Below are 15,843 nucleotides of genomic sequence, written 5' to 3'. Positions count from 1 at the left end.
ACAGTGCTGGACACATACCACATGTGCGGGCTACCGGGGCTGTGGGGAACTTGTCATTTAGGGGCTCACATGCTTGTCTGAAGCTCTCTTCTACCAACATTTACCCAACACCGATCCCACGCCAGGCTCTGAAGCGACAGATGAGCAGGGAGCTCACAAGCTACAGGACGACTGACGATAACACCAAATGCATGAAATGATCGGCATTATGATACCATTTCAAAGGGCTGACAGGACATGTGGTGATTGGGATGGGGACAAGGTTACATGGCGCAGATAGGAAAGGCCTACAGAGAGGGAACATTTCATCTGAGATCCAAATGATGGTGGAAGTGGGGCATGTGAGGACATGAGAGAAATGCTCCAGGCAGAGGGGCCATCCAGTGTAGAGACCCAGTGTAGAGGCAGAAGTGAGCCGGGCCTGCTCGGGGTGCACAGGAGCCTGAAGGCCGATGAGACTGGCTTGCGGAGCCAGAGTGAGGTGGACGGTTGAAATACTGCCAGGCCCCGGTGTGCATGAAACAGCTGAAAAGCAGTCTTTTATCAGCACAAACTTGTGAGTTCAAATGTATCCTTATCTTCTATTTTTTTAAAAAAAATATTTATTTATTTATTTTTAGAGAGGGGAAGGGAAGGAGAAAGAGAGGGAGAGAAACATCAATGTGTGGTTGCCTCTCACATGCCCCAAACCAGGGACCTGGCCCACAACCCAGGCATGTGCCCTGACTGGGAATCGAACCAGCAACCCTTCAGTTCACAGGCCCGCACTCAATCCACTGAGCTATACCAGCCAGGGCTCATTGTCTTTTGTGACAAAAAAATTAAATTGTAGCCCTGGCTGGGTGGCTCAGTTGGTTGGGTCATCGTCATCCCATGAACCAAAATGTTTCAAGTTCAGATCCCCAGTTAGGGCACACACCTAGGTTGTGGGTTTGGTCCCAGGTCTGGGCATTTATGGCAGGCAACCGATCAATGTTTCTCTCTCACATCAGTCTCTCTCTCTCTTCCTCTCCTTCTCTCTCCCCCACCCCTTACTCTCTTTCTAAAATTAATGAATATATATCCTTGGAGGAAGATTTAAAAACAAACAAACAAATAAATACAACAATAAAAAGAATGAACCATGATCCTTAATATCATCTCATGCCCAGTCCTTGTGCAGTTTCCCCTCTTGCCTCCTGAATGTCTTTTCACACTTGGTTTATTCAAATCAGGATTCCACTAAGGTCCTCATATTACATTTGGTTGATGGGTCTCTCAAGTCTCTTTCAATCTGTAACAGTTCCTTCTCCCTATTTTTTTCACTCTAATTATTTGTTGGTGAAACCAGGTCATTTGTCCTGTGGAATGACCTTGTGGTGTCATTTAATACATTCTTCTGTCCCCTGTAATTTCTGTTCTTTTATTTGGGGTAAAGCTGGATTTGATTCAGGTTCAAATCCTGAATCCATCATGGCTGGGGCTGGGCCTTCCTCGCACCTGCCCCACCCCCACCCCCCAGAGCACATAGGCCAGGATGTGGCACTTCTGGTGACGCCAAGATGGGTTCAAGGGCCAGCTGCCGGGTCCCTCCGTCATTCAGTCCCTTTCAGCCTTTCACTGATGGTCACCGTGGGGTCCTTAATTTCATTAGAACTGCCAAAAGGTGGTTTTTCAACTCTACTATTTTCTCTGCGCTTACTTGCTGTGGTTCTTCCGTGAGGGACGACTTTCCCTAATTAGGTTCCCCTAAACTACTGTTCACACAGCAAGTCGGGAGAAGGGCTTCATTCTTTACCTTCATTTTCTGTTTGCAGAGTGAGAAGGTGGTGCCTTAACTGCCCCCAAAGGGACCTGTGAGGTGTTTTTCCTTTTAAAAATCATGGACACATGGATGTTTACAGCTTTGCAGTCATTATTCTTATTCAAGTTGTCCCCGGTTTGGCCAGGGGGAGCCCCCTCAGGCTGCCTTCTGTGTCCTTTTGACTTTCTGTTGCCACAAGGTGTCCCAGGCTGGTCTTGTATGTTTCCTGCCTCAGTCCTGGAATCAGCTGTTTCTCTGAAGAGCCCTGGGGCCCTGAGAGTGGGAAGAAGTACTTAGAGACCATAGTCTGGGTCCTTGGGAGACCTCTCCCTTTATAAATGGCAACATCCTCTGAGCTCTGATACCCCTCTCCCTGCTCACTTTATGTCCGGCATGTGGCACCTCTAACGTACTGCGACTCGTACTCAATTATTGCACTTGTCATTTCTTCTCTGTCTTCCCCACTAGAATGTCTCACTGTGAGGGCTTGATTTTGTTCATGGCTGTACCTCCGGGCTTGGCACACAGGAGGTGCTTAATAAATATTTGTTCAGTGAGTGAATAGAGGGGCAGATGACCCTCATCCTCTTCCTGACCAGCCTGGAGAGGTGGTTGACAGGGGTCTGCCCCTCCCACCTCACCCCCCTTCTCCAAAGCCTAGAGGCATCTGTCTCATTTACATCAGAAGAGCTGGGAGGCAGAAATGTCACCACTTGGGCCACAGAAGAAAGGGCCTGGCTGAGAAGATGAAAGGCATTTTTGATGAGATGCTAATTTGTTTCTGGAAGCTGCTGGGGGTAGCAGCAACTGGGGCCTGCTGGGGTTTTGAGGCGGAGGTAGGAGAGGAAGAGGGAGAATGGAGGCTGGCTGAGATGCTCTGTGGGCCGACCTACCTCTCTGCCCATGGGTTGGTCCAGGCCTGGGGATGTCCTCACTTGTGGGGCCTGGAACACTTGCAGAGTGTCCTCCAGGGTAAACTGGTGACAAGAAACCCTCCTGGGCCAGGCCTCTGGGTCTTCCCCGCCCTGGGTGTCCCAGAGCCCACCTTCCCGTGCAGCCTTATTTGCTGCTGTACCTCCACATGTCCACCTGGACCCTTTGGCTTCTCGTCCAGGGTAGTGCAGGGGGTGGGGAGCTGCCTCCCTCTCGGCCAGAGCCCCTGCTCTGGGTTCAGACTGTCTGGGCTCCCCTCTCAGCTCTGTCCTTAACAGTCTCGACCCCCAGCAGGCAGCTTCACCTCCCTGGGCTAAGCTGGCAGGGTGCTCAGCTCAGAGACAGGCACACAGTAGGTGTTTTACAGGGGCTTCTCTACTGTCAGGATGTGGCAGTGGGGTGGTCTGGTGGCTGGCATCTGAGATCCTTTTTTGCCAGTTGCATGATATGTGAGCCTGGGGGCATCTTGTACCTCTTTGTGTCTTAGTTTCATCACTTGGGAAATGAGAATGACTTGAGGACCATTCTGTGCACTGTGGAGCTTAAAGAGATATCCACAGAAAGCACTGGATCCTGACTTTCCTGTCTGACCTCAGCCAGGCTGTCACCTCGCTGGACGTCCCATCCCCACTCACACACAGGGGTTGGGCTCAGGCAGAATGATCACGACATACTAGCTGTTACTTATTATGTATTGAGCACCTACTGTGTGCCGGACTCCACTAAGTACTCTAGGCACATGATCTCCTACAGCCCTTACCCTCACTGCATCAGAGACAGGAGCTGTTAGCCCCATTAGTCGGATGAGAAAACTGAGTCTCAGTGGGGCACGCGGAGTTAGGGTTCACTCAGATCTGCCCATCTCCAAAGAGTTGTGTTCTCTGATTTCTCTCCTCACTCTCTGTTTGCTGAGTTGGAGTTTTCTGTTCAGCAAGAGGAAGAGATGCCACATGCACTTGCTGAGTTCTTGCCAAATGCCTGGAGCCCTTGCATGTAGTCAGTCCATGGACCCCGCCCGACCAGCCCCTTGGGTGGATCCTCTCGCTATCCCATGTTACAATGAGGGTAACTGTAGAGGTTAGGTGTGAGGAAGCAGAGCCTGCCTGGGTCTCATCATTCTATACCGATGACCCCATCAAATGCCTGTGCTGGCTGCAGCCGACCCTGTCTTTGTCTCTGTGAGCTTCTGGGAGTGAGTAGACAATCTCACTAGTATGAAAAGCATGGCTGAGACCCAGCAGGCAAGGACTTCCAGGAAACAGGGGCCTCAGAAGGCTAAGCAAACATTCCCAGTGGAGCCAGAGAGGAAGGGCATTCCAGGTGGAGGACCCCGCAGGGGCAAAGACCTGAGGGCTGCAAAGAGTCCAGCCCAGGGAAGGAGGGAGTGGGGTTGGTGGATTGGCGCAAAAGGAGTGGGCAAGGTGAGCACTTTGGGAGGAAGAGGACTCGGGGGTGGGGGTGAGACATGGGAGTTTGCCTGGGGGTCCAGTGCACCCAGAGCTTCACTTTCCAGCCAGGGCTGTCGTGGAGGAAGGGCCTTGCCACCGCGGATGCCAGCACTGCTGGCTCCTGGGAGGATTATCTATTTTAGCAACTCGAGGAGGGAGGGAGCAGGGAGCTCCCAGCCTCTGCCAGTTATCACAGGCAGCTCCGGAGCACAGAGGAGCTCCGAGGAGCGCGCTGGGCTCCAGGAACGCTGGGACCTCGGGCAGGTCGTGTCCCTGGCCCTGGGACCGGAGGGCAGGAGAAGACGATGCTGGCTGTGTCACTCAAGTGGCGGCTGGGCGTGGTGAGGCGGCGGCCCAAAGGTACCAAGCTAGCGAGAGGAGCCAGTGGAATGTGGGGCAGATCCTGTGCCTGCCCAGGGGCTGGGAGGGACCTGGGTCTGGGTGGAGGGTGAGGCTGAGGGGCGCCGGGGACCTCCCGCCCAGGCCCCCCTCCCTGCTCTGTCTCTCCCTGCTTCACCTTGACCCTCTGTCTTCTGGCGCTTTGGGGTTTCTCTTTCGTACTCTTTGTCTGAGTCTCTCTAACTCTGTCTCTCCATCTTTCTCTCTGCCTCTGTCTCGTTCTCCCTTTCTGTCTCTCTTGTTGCCCTGTCGTCCTCTCCCCCACCTCTGATTATCCCACCATCTCTTTTTGTGTGTGTCTATCTCCCTCGCTCTCTACTTTTCTGTGCCAGCTCCCTTCATGGCCCCGCTCGCATGGCATGTCCCTGATGGTCTTTCTTTCCTCCCCGTTTGGGGCATGGTGCTGTCCAGGTCAGCTGGGCTGGCAGGGGTGCACTGTGTGTGCATGGGTGGGGGGCAGGGGCTCTTTGCGGGGAGTCGGGGTGGGGTGAGGGGCTGTGGGCGAAGGCAGGACTAGGCCCTGGGAGAGACTGAGTGCTCTGAGTCCCAGCACGTGCAAGGTCCCACCCCTGGGTGCACGTCCAGTGCCTAAGAGAGGCCCAGGACGGGGCTCAGGGTGGGGACAGCCTGGCATGGGAGTGGGGCTGGGGACCAGCGTCTGCAGCTGAGAGCAGACTTCCAGGCTGGGTGCCCCCATGTTCCCCTGTGGCCTCGTTGTGCTGCCATCTCTCCACCTGCAGCATGGACTGGGGGTGGGGGGTGGGATCACATTGTCTGCGCTTCGGGCCTCAGAACTAAGAATAATCATACCACTAACAAGAGCAACAGCAACTGACATTAATTCAGTGCCACTGTGTGCCAGACAATGCATTAATTCATTAACTCCTCACAACAGCCCTGCAGGGTTGGTCCCATCCTTATTCTGATTGTATGAAGTGAGACACTAAGGCACAGAGATGTTAAATAACTTGCTCAAGGTTGCACAGCTAACATACAGAGCCTCTCATAACTGCCGTGAGCATCTTCTGGACTCTGAGGGCTTGCATAGGGAGGGGCTGCCTCAGGAGTATTCGGTGGAGCAGGGTCCAGGGGGAGACAGAGGGCTCTGGGCTCTGGCCCGTGGCAGCTGGTGGTCTGATGCCCTACAAGTCCCTGGAAGCCCCTCCCACGGGGACGGAGCAGCCAAAGCCTGGAGAGCGTCAAGAACAGGGTTTCCCTTGGGGCTCCTCCAAGGGGGAAGTCCCCTTCCCCATCCGACTATTGCACTATTCAGGTTCACGGACCCTGAGGACCCAGTGGGATCCTCCTAGGCTGCAGAGGGACAGACAGACACATCCAGCACTGTTCCAGATCTGAGCTTCCCCAGGACTTGGAGAGCAGACAGCTACATGCTGCGGGTTGGGTGCTGCCTCCTGCGGAGATGTGGGAGGTGCTTGTGTGGCTCCCAGCCGGCCTGGATTCAGGTCCTGCCCCTGGCTCTTACTTCCTGTGTGGCCCACTCAGAACCTCAGTGTCCTCATTGGTAATATAAACCCAAGAAAAGCCGCCCTCCCAAGATGGCAGAGATGATTTGGGAAGATCGGGGCAGGGCCTGGCACACAGTAGACACCTGGTCACTTTGAATTCCATCTTTCTATGAGAGGCTCAGCCACTTGCTTCCTCTTACCCCTCACCACCTGCCCCTACCCCTGCCGCACCACTGACCCCAGGGTGTCTGGGACCAGCAAACCCCTAACAAGATATAAGAAAACAGAAGGGGGCGGGGCACCCTGGTGGACTGAGGGCACACTGTGCAGTGACTCTCTCCCTACTTTTTTGAGGGCTCTACAGGAGGCACTTGAACTTGCTTGCCCAGACAGTGAGCCTGGGTGTCCACGTGTGAAAACAGGAAAGCTCAAGGGAGAAGGATTGAAGAGACTGAGGGAAGGGGAATGTTTTCTCTGTCTTTTCCAAAATATTTTTAAACACCTGAGGACACATCTCCCCACTTCCAGCCCTTATTTTTATTTATTGATTTATTTTTTGCTAGCTCACATCTAATATTGACCCATATACAATTGCTTGCCTTCCAGTTTTTATTGCAGCCAAAGTCCGGCAACACCTGTCTGTCAAAGGGGCCGGCCTGAAGCCTCCCGCACCGCGTTCATCTGCAGCGCGCTCCCTTTGCAGGGGCCACTCTCACCCACTCTGTAGTGTTTCAGGGCAGCCAGCTTAGCCTTCTTTCTCTCATGCTTATTCTTTGTGGGGAAGGCGTAAGACCTCCTCCTTTTCTCAGCACCACCTCGAAGTCTCAACACAAGACGTAGAGTGGACTCCTTTTGAATGTTGTAGTCAGACGGAGCACGTCTGTCTTCCAGTTGCTTGCCCGAAAAGATCGGTCTTTGCAGATCAGGAGGAATTTTTCATTTACATTTTCTCTCTTTTTGAAGATTTTATTTATTTATTTTCAGAGAGAGGAGAAGGGAGGGAGAAAGAGAGGGAGAGAAACATCAATCAGTTGCTTCTTGCACACCCCCAGTGGGGGACCTGGTCCACAATCCAGGCATGTGCCCTGTTAGGGAATTGAACTGGAGACCTTTCAGTTCGCAGGCTGGCACTCAACCCACTGAGCCACACTGGCCAGGGCTACATATTCTGTTATATCTGAGGGTTCAACTTGGAGAGGGATGGTCTTTCCCTTAAGAGTTTTCATGAAAATCTGCATCTTGGCGATGATTCCACCGCAGATGGCAGATCCTAAAAAGAAGCCAGCCCTTATTTTTAAATAGGCCTTACTGTTTCCCATCTTATCTGGTAGGACCCCGAAGTTCCTCACCCTATGACTGCTTCAGGTAGGGTCCCTGGACCACATGGCCAGCGCAGCCTGCTCCTTTGTCCCCCAGACTGAGATTTGAGGCTTGGCCTAAATTCAGAAGCAGCAGTCTGCCTGGGCCAGAACTCGGGGGGAGGAAGTGTTCAGCCCTGGCTCAGCTTCCCCAATTTCAACCCCAGGTCCAAGACCCAGGGGGAGCACCTCTGGGTGCACACAGATGTGGGGGCACCTCTGCTGTGCTAGACACCCTATGTGCCCCTCTCCCCCAACCCCGGCTGATCTCAGAGCGTCCTGGCAATGTCATTCATTGTCTGCACTGGGGCAGTGAGGACAGGGAGACCTGGGAGGGCGGGGGCCTGACTCTAACACCCGTGTGCTGGACCTCGGTGCCTGCAGAGGACACAGACCTCCCGGGTCACTGTGGTTTCCTCCATGGTTTACGCATAAGGACAGTGCCTCCCCGCAGGGTAGAACTGAGGATTCTGGGAGATCAGATTAGTGAGGTTTCCCAAGGGGCTGCACTTTGGCCTTTAGGGGCATAAAAATGTCATGTTCAATTCAAAGAGTGAGGGCTTTCATTTCCGATGCGTTCCTGTGAGGGAGCGGGATGAGGAGAGCGCTGGCCCTGGAGCCAGCTGCCGGGTGTAAGTCCCAGCTGTGTATCTGGGGCAAGTGGCTTTCTCTCTCTGGGCCCAAGTTTTCTGATCTTAAATGGGGGTTAATATTAAACCTTCCTCATTGGGTGGCTGCAAGGACAACTGAGTTTTTAGTGCTAGGTGAGAGGTGAGGGGCTGGGGCTACAGGGTGGGCGGATCGGTGATGCTGAGGGAGCAGAATACCCTGTGTCGTTCACTCATTCAACAGCTATCTTATGAGTGCCTGTTGTGTGCCTGTTGCGTGCCAGGGACTGTCCTAGGCCCTGGGGGCACAGCAGGGAATATGACCACCCTAGATCCCTGCCCTCCTACAGCTGACATTCTGGGAGTGACAGTGAGGGAGCAAGACATCGTGGTGGTGATGCGTGCTGTGGAGAAATATGAAGCCGAAGGAGCAGATGGGGTTTGTGGGTAGTGGGGTATGGTTTTAAATGGGGTGTTCAGGGAAGGCCATCCTGAGAAGGTGATATGAGAACAAAACCCTGACGGAGATTGGGGAGGGAGCCATGCAGCTCTCCAGGGAAGAATGCATGTGGCTGGCAGAGGTCACAGCCAGTGCAAAGGTCCTGGGGTATGAATATGTTGGGTGTTCCCAGGCTGGCAAGGATAGAGCCATGGAGGTGAAGGGGCCGGGTGAGGGAAATGAGCTCAGGGAGGCTCCGGGCAGGGGCCTGTTTCCGACTGCTTGGGCCAGGGTGGGCAGAGTGACGTATTGGAGGTGCAATGAGCAGTGTTAGCGACGGCAAGGTTATTACGGATAGTAATCTCTCCTGCCAGCCGCGTGGTGCTTCCTGGGCACAGGGAAGGTCTGTGCTGTGCCCCACCCCCAGCTTTGTCCACCCACCCCCTCCACGGTGCTCGTCCGTGATGAATTATTCAGTCCTTCCTGTCCTCCATAATGAGGCTCTCCTCTGTCTCCGACTCGCCTCCACATCCGGCTGCTGGCATTTTTCACTCTGCAGCAGCTGCAGTGGGGTCTCAGATCTGACTCCCCAGGTGGAAATCAGTTCCTCCCCCAGTGCCAGAGCGTCACCTGCTCCCAGGCCTCTGCCTCTGTGGTGAGTGAGCCCCAGAAGCTCAGGTCACCCCTGGTGTCCCAGAGGCCATGGGATTTCTCTCTTTATTAAGGAGCCAGGGACAAACTCTACTCCTGGGAATTGCTCCTGGAATCCTGGCAGCCTGGAGTCAACCTCTGGACCTGTTCTTTGTTGCTCCAGCATGGCAGCACTTGCTGCACGCCAGGCCCCATGCTGCGTATGTACTTGACAGGGGCTTTCTCGTTCTCATAACAATGCTGTGAACTAAATTGCCCCACTTTGCAGGTGAGGAAACTCAGAGAGGAAGGGCCTTCCCAAGGTCACATGGCCACGAAGGAAACAGTGGAGTCTGGGCCTCAGAGCCACACTGGCTGACTTTGAAGCCCAAATGACTCACCATGGGGCCTTCCTCAGTGGCCAGTTATCCCATCTCCACTGCCAGGAGCAGGGGACCCGTCTGGTGCATTCCCAGTGTGTGGCTACCAGTCTGTCTGCTCCAGGGTCCCCCAAGGTTCTCAGCCCTCACTTTGCTTCCTCTGCCACAGGACAGCTCTGCAGAGAGAGTGGTAGGGTCTCACAAGGTCCTCCAGGCTGAGCAGTCCTACTTCTCAGGGCCCATCACCCTCCCCACGGGGTCACACCTCTGTCCATGCCCCAGCCTGTCTGTGTCCTTCTCCCCGGGCAGAACCTAGGGTGGAGCCCAGGTCTGGGGAAGTCCGACTGGGCAGAGCAGCAGCCAAGTCCGTCCCCTCCCGGGTTCCAGGCACACACTTAGGGTGACTGTCCTAACAGCTCATTTGCCTTGCCTGCGCCACCCACCACACCAGCACTGAACTTGTCAGCTGATGTCCCAGCATCATTTCCATTTGTCAGCTTGAATGTTCAGTCCAGAGGGACCATCTGCCTGTCCCAATTGCCCAGATAATTGTTAAGGCCATTAGCCCTGTCTCCCTCCCCAAGAGAGGGTCTGATGGAGCGGAATGAACACCCATCAGACAGGAGACCAAGGCTGGCCCCACTGTCTGTGGTCCCTGCTCCTCCTGGCCTCAGTTTCCCTTCTGTGCCCCTCACTCTCCTCTCTCCTAGCTAGAAGCCTCTTCCTGGCCTCTCCACATCTGCCTACTTGCTCTCCTTGAGCTGACCTTGTCTCTGCAGCCCCCACATTGCGCTGTCTTGACCGAGGTGGCAGTGACTCACACGCAGATGTGTAGGCCAGTGGGTGGATGAGGTGGGGGGAGGGGCACACACCCAGCAACCTCTCACAGCCACACAACTGGGACAGCTGGAGTCCCTGCAGGTGACCTTGGGGAAGGTCCCTGTCCCTCCCTGAGCCTCAGCACCCCATTTGTAGAATGGATCTGTCAAGGAAAGTTAGTTTGAAGTTTGGAAACAGCTGGGGACCATTTGGAGCCCATGCTAGGGACTGAGGTTAGGGAGTCCCAGGCTGGCTGAAGGTGGAGCTGAAGCAGCCCCCAGAGACCCCAGGTCCTACTCCTAACCCAGCCCACGCATGTGCCTCTATTTCACACATGGGAAGGTCAAGGCCAGTTTTGCTCAAGGTGGAGCCAGGACTTGAACCCAGGGCCCCTGTAAGGCCTCCTGTGGTATTGCTGCTTGAGGAGGGGGTGCTAACAGGCTGGCGGGGGACAGACTAGAATGTTCGTCACTTCTTGGTGTCAGGCTCATCGGGGGCAGATGGGCAAGGAAGGGGGCATCCAGTGAGTTGGCAATAGTGGGACTGAGGGCTGTCTAAGGCTTTAGGGACTCAGATGAGGCCTCAACCAACTGGAGGACCAGGAGAGGCTTCCTGGGGGAAGGGTCGGTGGGGCAATCTTGGGGCACTTGCAGGATTCGGCCAGGCAGGTGAGGGATTAGAGAGAGTGCATTCCTGGGAGGCCAAGAGTGGAAAGGCTGGGAAGTTTCGGCAGGCTCAGGCCGTGGTGCTGGGGCGGCGAGGCTGGAGGGGGCAGGCCAGTTCTGGGCACCAGCTGGCTGCCTCCCAGTGACCCTTCCTGAACAGCACTGAGGGTGCCATGGAATGTGGGTGCCTCTGCTGTCAGGCAGCAGGCACTGGCCCAGAAATCTCAGGGGCAGGCCTTGTCCTCCAACAAGTGGCCTCTGCCAGGGCCCACCTGCAGCCCTGCAGATCCCCCGCCCCACCCCTCCACCAGGATCTTATTGAACTGGGCTGTGCTGGGTCATTCCCAAATTACCACCCTGCCTGAGCTTCCACCATTAGTCCACAGCTCCAGGGTTCTCCTGCAATAGTCGCGTCCATCAGGAAAGCACAAAATCAGATAGAACTGAGCCTCTCTGAGGACATGTGTCTGTTGAACTGTGATTAAAGCTTTGGAGCCAGACACCCAAGTTCCTCAATCTCTTGTCCTCTGAACTCCAAACCTACAAAGACTCCTCACCTACAAAAAGAGATTATTCCATCCTGAAGCAAACACCACCAGAGGTGAACAGCTTCCTAAAATCTGTAGGGGATCAAAGACACCCATGTGAGCACTGCCCCAGACCGATGGGGTGAATGGCCACCACTCTTTCCAACCACATACTTCGGAGAGGCCCTTAGGAGCTGGTGGGTCCCCACTGAAGCCACATGCAGACTCTGAGCTGTGGCCTCTCCTGCCAGGGCTCTGAGGCCATGGCCTGGGACCAGACACAGCCCCTGAGACTCTGCAGGGCGGTCTGGGGCAGGGGCCTGGGGCCTGAAGAAGCCATAGCAAGTCAGGCTCCAGCTCAGGATATTGGAGTGACTCTCATCCCTCATGACTGTTGAGGGCTGTTCAGAAGGCTGTTCATGAGGTGGTGAGCCCCCATTTGTGGAGCTGCACAAGCTGCACCAGACAGCAGAAGGGATTTCCAGCATCAGATTGAAGTGTCAGAGGGGATACATTATTGGTTTCTTTCCAATGTAGCCGTCCAGAGAGTATGTGTGTTTATCATTGATTTCTCATTTGCTCACTCAGCAAACTTTTTCCTTACTGTGTGCAAGGCCCAGTCCTGTGCATAGGGTCCAAACCAAAGAGCAGGACAGCTGAGGATCTCCCATGCAGTGGAAAAGAACAGATGAACAAATGCCTTGGAAGAAAGGCTGTGAGAGGGTAAAGGGGACCCATTTGCTGTAGTCACGGTGGGCTTCTTGGTAGAGGCAGTGTTTAGGTTGGGTTTGAAGGATGCGAGGGGAAGAGGGCTCCGGACAGAAGGAAGAGGCCGTGTAATGGACCCGAGGAGGGAACACCTGAATCTGATGGTCTGGCCCTCAGCCCATCCTAGCTGGAGGCCTTGACCAGGTGCCTTCTCCTCTCTGGGCCTCAGTTTCTCCTCTATAAAATGGGATTGGCAGGGCTTTTTAAAGATTCCAAGAGACCCTGCACATAAAGTGCTGGGTACCCAGTATGCTCTCCATAAATGTTAGCCCCTTCCCTTTTCACCTGAGGCATTTGCATTATTCAGAGGGTAATGCTTGCCAGAGAAGGTGGAAGGTAGGATTCCAGGTACAGTCTTAGCCACCAGGCTGAACCTTGTCCTGAGCTCACTTTCCCACTCCACTGGGCATGAGGGCACAGGAAACGGGCTGTGCCTGCCTGTTTGATCACTAGCCACAAGGGGGCGTTGCTGTAATCAGACTTCCCTATGCTGAGGCTCTAGTAGGCCCCTGATAACTTGGATCCTGTTCCCTCCAGGCTCCCCAGGCCCTGTGTGTGTCCCACCCTCCCATCATCTCATTGGAGGGGCCTCAGGAGAGCCCGCCCCTCCTTAAATGCCATCCACACTGTGGCCACAGCATTCCCTCCTCTGAAGCAGGTCTCTGTATCTTCAGGACCCAGACCCACTTGCCTGTCCAGCCCACCTGCTACCATGGAGCCCTCTGACCTGCTGTGCTGGTTGGCATCTCTCCACACATGTACTGTGCATCTTCCCACCTCCCACCCTCTGCCCAAGCTGTCCCCTCTGCCTGGAATGCCCTTCCTGCCTCTTCTTTGAGTGTTTGATTCTTTTGTCCCTCAAGGCTTAGCTCAGATGCTGCCTCCACCAGGCAGCTTGCCTGGACTTCTCGTCTGAGCCACCTTGACTCTTGGCCCTTTGTTGTTTGGGTTCCTAGCAGACCTCTTTGGGTATAGTCCCGCCTCCAAGAGATGCTGGTGTTCTGACATCACGTGTAATGTTCTAGGTATGGAGCAGGTCCTGTGTGAACAGCAGCTTGGGAAGGACCCCACCCCACAGTCACTTGGGCCGAGGAGAGCACTCCCGGTGTGCATTTCTCAGGAGACTGGATGGGGTGCTTGTGAAGATGGCATCACGAGGCCTGGGTTCCAATCCCAGCTCATCCCTCATGTGCTGTGTGACCAAGAGCAAGTGGTTATACCTCTCTGGGCCCTGTTTCCTCATCTCCAAAGTGGGGATGTTGTGGGGATGAAATGAGAAAATAGGTGTAAAATGCTATAAAGTGCCAAAGCTTGGGACCCAGAGTTCCTGCCCTACCTGGTCCAGAAGAACCATCAGCCGGGTCCCCACATCCCGGTGGCTTCCCCTCCCCTGGCCTGGGCACACGGACTGCCAGGCTGTGCTCTTACAGTCAGTCACTCGCATGCCCTCTTGCCCTGCGGGGCTGGAGGAAGGCTGCGGAGAGGGGTGCTGGGAACTGGCAGGTGTCAGTCTGGGGCCACAGCCAGGAGTGGCCCATGGGTGTGGCATTACCCTGAAGCCAACCCAGCCTGCCCTAAAGTCAGGTGAGGGGCACTGGAGTTGGGGGTGGGGGAGATGTCAGGCAACTTGGTCGAAGTGGGAGCCACAGGCAAAAAGCAGCCCCTACGAGGGGTCGCCTAGTGTCCCTCACCTGCAGCTGGTGGAATCACATTGTTAAAATGGGGACAATAACACCCACCTTATAGAAAAGTTTAGCCACTGGGCAGGGACTAACTGTTCTGGCCTGACCTCCTGGTGTGAGGAGAGAGAGAGAGGAAGAAGCAACTGAACAGCAATAAAGGGTTTATCTCTTGTTCTCAAGTCCCCATCTCTTCACCCAGACTTCATTTCCGGCTGCCACTCAGGGCCCCTGGTGGGCTCAGGACACGGCTTGCCTGCAGTTATGGTGGATGCAGCCCTGGGGCCTGAGAGGAATGAAATAGGCGGGGATTCAGGCCCCTGCTCTGCGCCGGTGGGGCCCTCCCTGGGGCTCGGTTTTCCCATCTGTGCAGCCTGCAGTCAGTTGGTTCCTAATTGCAATGGTCACTGTCACTGGGTGGGCGAGGGTCAGGGGTGCCAGGGGTCCTTCGGTATGGAAGACAGCCCAGCACACCAGAGAATGTCCCCAACAGTGGTGCCAGTGGTGCCCATTAAGAGACACTAAGAAGGGCCCGCAGGCCTGGCCCCATGTAGAGCAGAGGTCATGAGTGTGTGCTGGGCAGTCACAGGCTGCAAACCCCTCCCACGGTCTCTGCCCCTCGGTCCTCACAATGGGGTGGGGGGAGGAGTAGAGGCCCAGGCAGAGTGACTTGCCCAGAATCAGGTAGCTGGCAGAGCTGAGGTTTGAACCTGAGTGTGTCCGACCTTGAAGTCCTTCCTCTCTGGTCTCTTTCATAGTGTTGGTGTGACACGCATGGCAGGAAAGACGGATGAATGCTTTCCGACTCACTAATATGTGCTCTTCCCAACCCCAGGGGCTGGTGCTTTTATTATTTCCACTCTGCAGGTGAGGAGGCTGGGGTCCAGAGAGTTTTAGATCTGTGCCCCAGGTCACACAGCCACCCGTCCTGCAACTGTCTCGCAAAGCCCGAGGATACAAAGGTGGCAGGGCCTTTCCTGACCTTGGAGCAGCTGTCTACCAGCTCGGTGGCCCTGCTAGCTCCCCTAGGAGACCCCAACCCCCTTCACAGACCATCCACTGCATTGGAAACAGAGCATATTCTGTGACCTGCAGCCGCTGGCCACCGAGGCACCTGGCAGGCCTGGCTTCCAGCTACTGCACAGACCCAGCCCTGTGACCCCCAACCCTCCCACTCCCTCACCCCCACTTTTCCTCTTCTTCCTCGAGGCAGCCTTGGAGGGGAGGCGTTGTCTTTGGAGCCAGGCAGCAGCTCCTCCTGCTCTTGGGCCACCTCCCAGGGGAAATCCTCTTCTCTTCTCCCTTGGCTGAGCTCTGTGTCTGAGGTCCTTGCAGAGCCTTCTTACCCCCTTACTATATTTTGCCATGTATAATGCACACTTTTTTGCCCAAATTTTTGAGGGAAAAATAAGAGTGTGCATTATACATGGGCATAATGATCACATGCCTTGGGGTATAATAATCCCATGTATGGTGCACATGAAAACATGGGTACGCATTATACACGATGAAATGCAGTACTTTACAGCCATCCGTGGCCCCCATTGCCTGCAGAGGGAAAGCCAGACTCCTAATACTGTTCTCTGAAACTTCATCTGCATCCTCTGGGACCTTGTGAAAATTCGGGTTCGGGTCTAGCAGGCCTGGGCGGGGCTGCCGCTCCTCAGACCGCACCCCCAGGAGTGAGGCCTCCGCAGGCTCTTCATGACCTGGCTCCGTCTCCACTCCCTGCCTGGTCTCCTCCCCGGTCTCCTCACTGGTCACAGGGGGCTGAACCCCAGAAAATGACCCACAGGTCTGGCTGCCGGCCGCCATGAAAGCCAGACTCATGAGGCAGGTTCTGGTCCAGACGGAAAGGGTTCTGTTCGGGATCTGACACCCGAGAAGGTGGCAGGCTCGTGCCTCCAAGACCGTCCGGGCATTCCGGGCTTCCTGGCTGGG

General features: G+C 55.1%; 1 protein-coding gene across 5 annotated transcripts in view; it reads left to right on the top strand.

Moving 5' to 3' along the window:
- Window positions 1-4,424: 4,424 nt before the first annotated feature.
- The window catches only part of GRIP2 (glutamate receptor interacting protein 2), a 59,028-nt gene continuing 47,609 nt past the window's right edge, over window positions 4,425-15,843 (top strand). For all 5 annotated transcript variants that reach the window (XM_045832540.1, XM_045832539.1, XM_045832538.1 and 2 more), the window contains exon 1: window positions 4,425-4,524. In XM_045832540.1, coding sequence (XP_045688496.1) covers window positions 4,470-4,524 — 55 coding nt within the window. In that variant the 5' untranslated portion in view covers window positions 4,425-4,469. The remainder of the gene's footprint in view (window positions 4,525-15,843) is intronic.

This window comes from Phyllostomus hastatus, unplaced genomic scaffold, assembly GCF_019186645.2.
Source record: "Phyllostomus hastatus isolate PE091 unplaced genomic scaffold, TTU_PhHast_1.1 phas_contig_16, whole genome shotgun sequence".
Lineage (NCBI taxonomy): Eukaryota > Metazoa > Chordata > Mammalia > Chiroptera > Phyllostomidae > Phyllostomus > Phyllostomus hastatus.
Note: the sequence above shows the minus strand (reverse complement) of the source record. Positions and strands in the feature narration are given on the sequence as shown.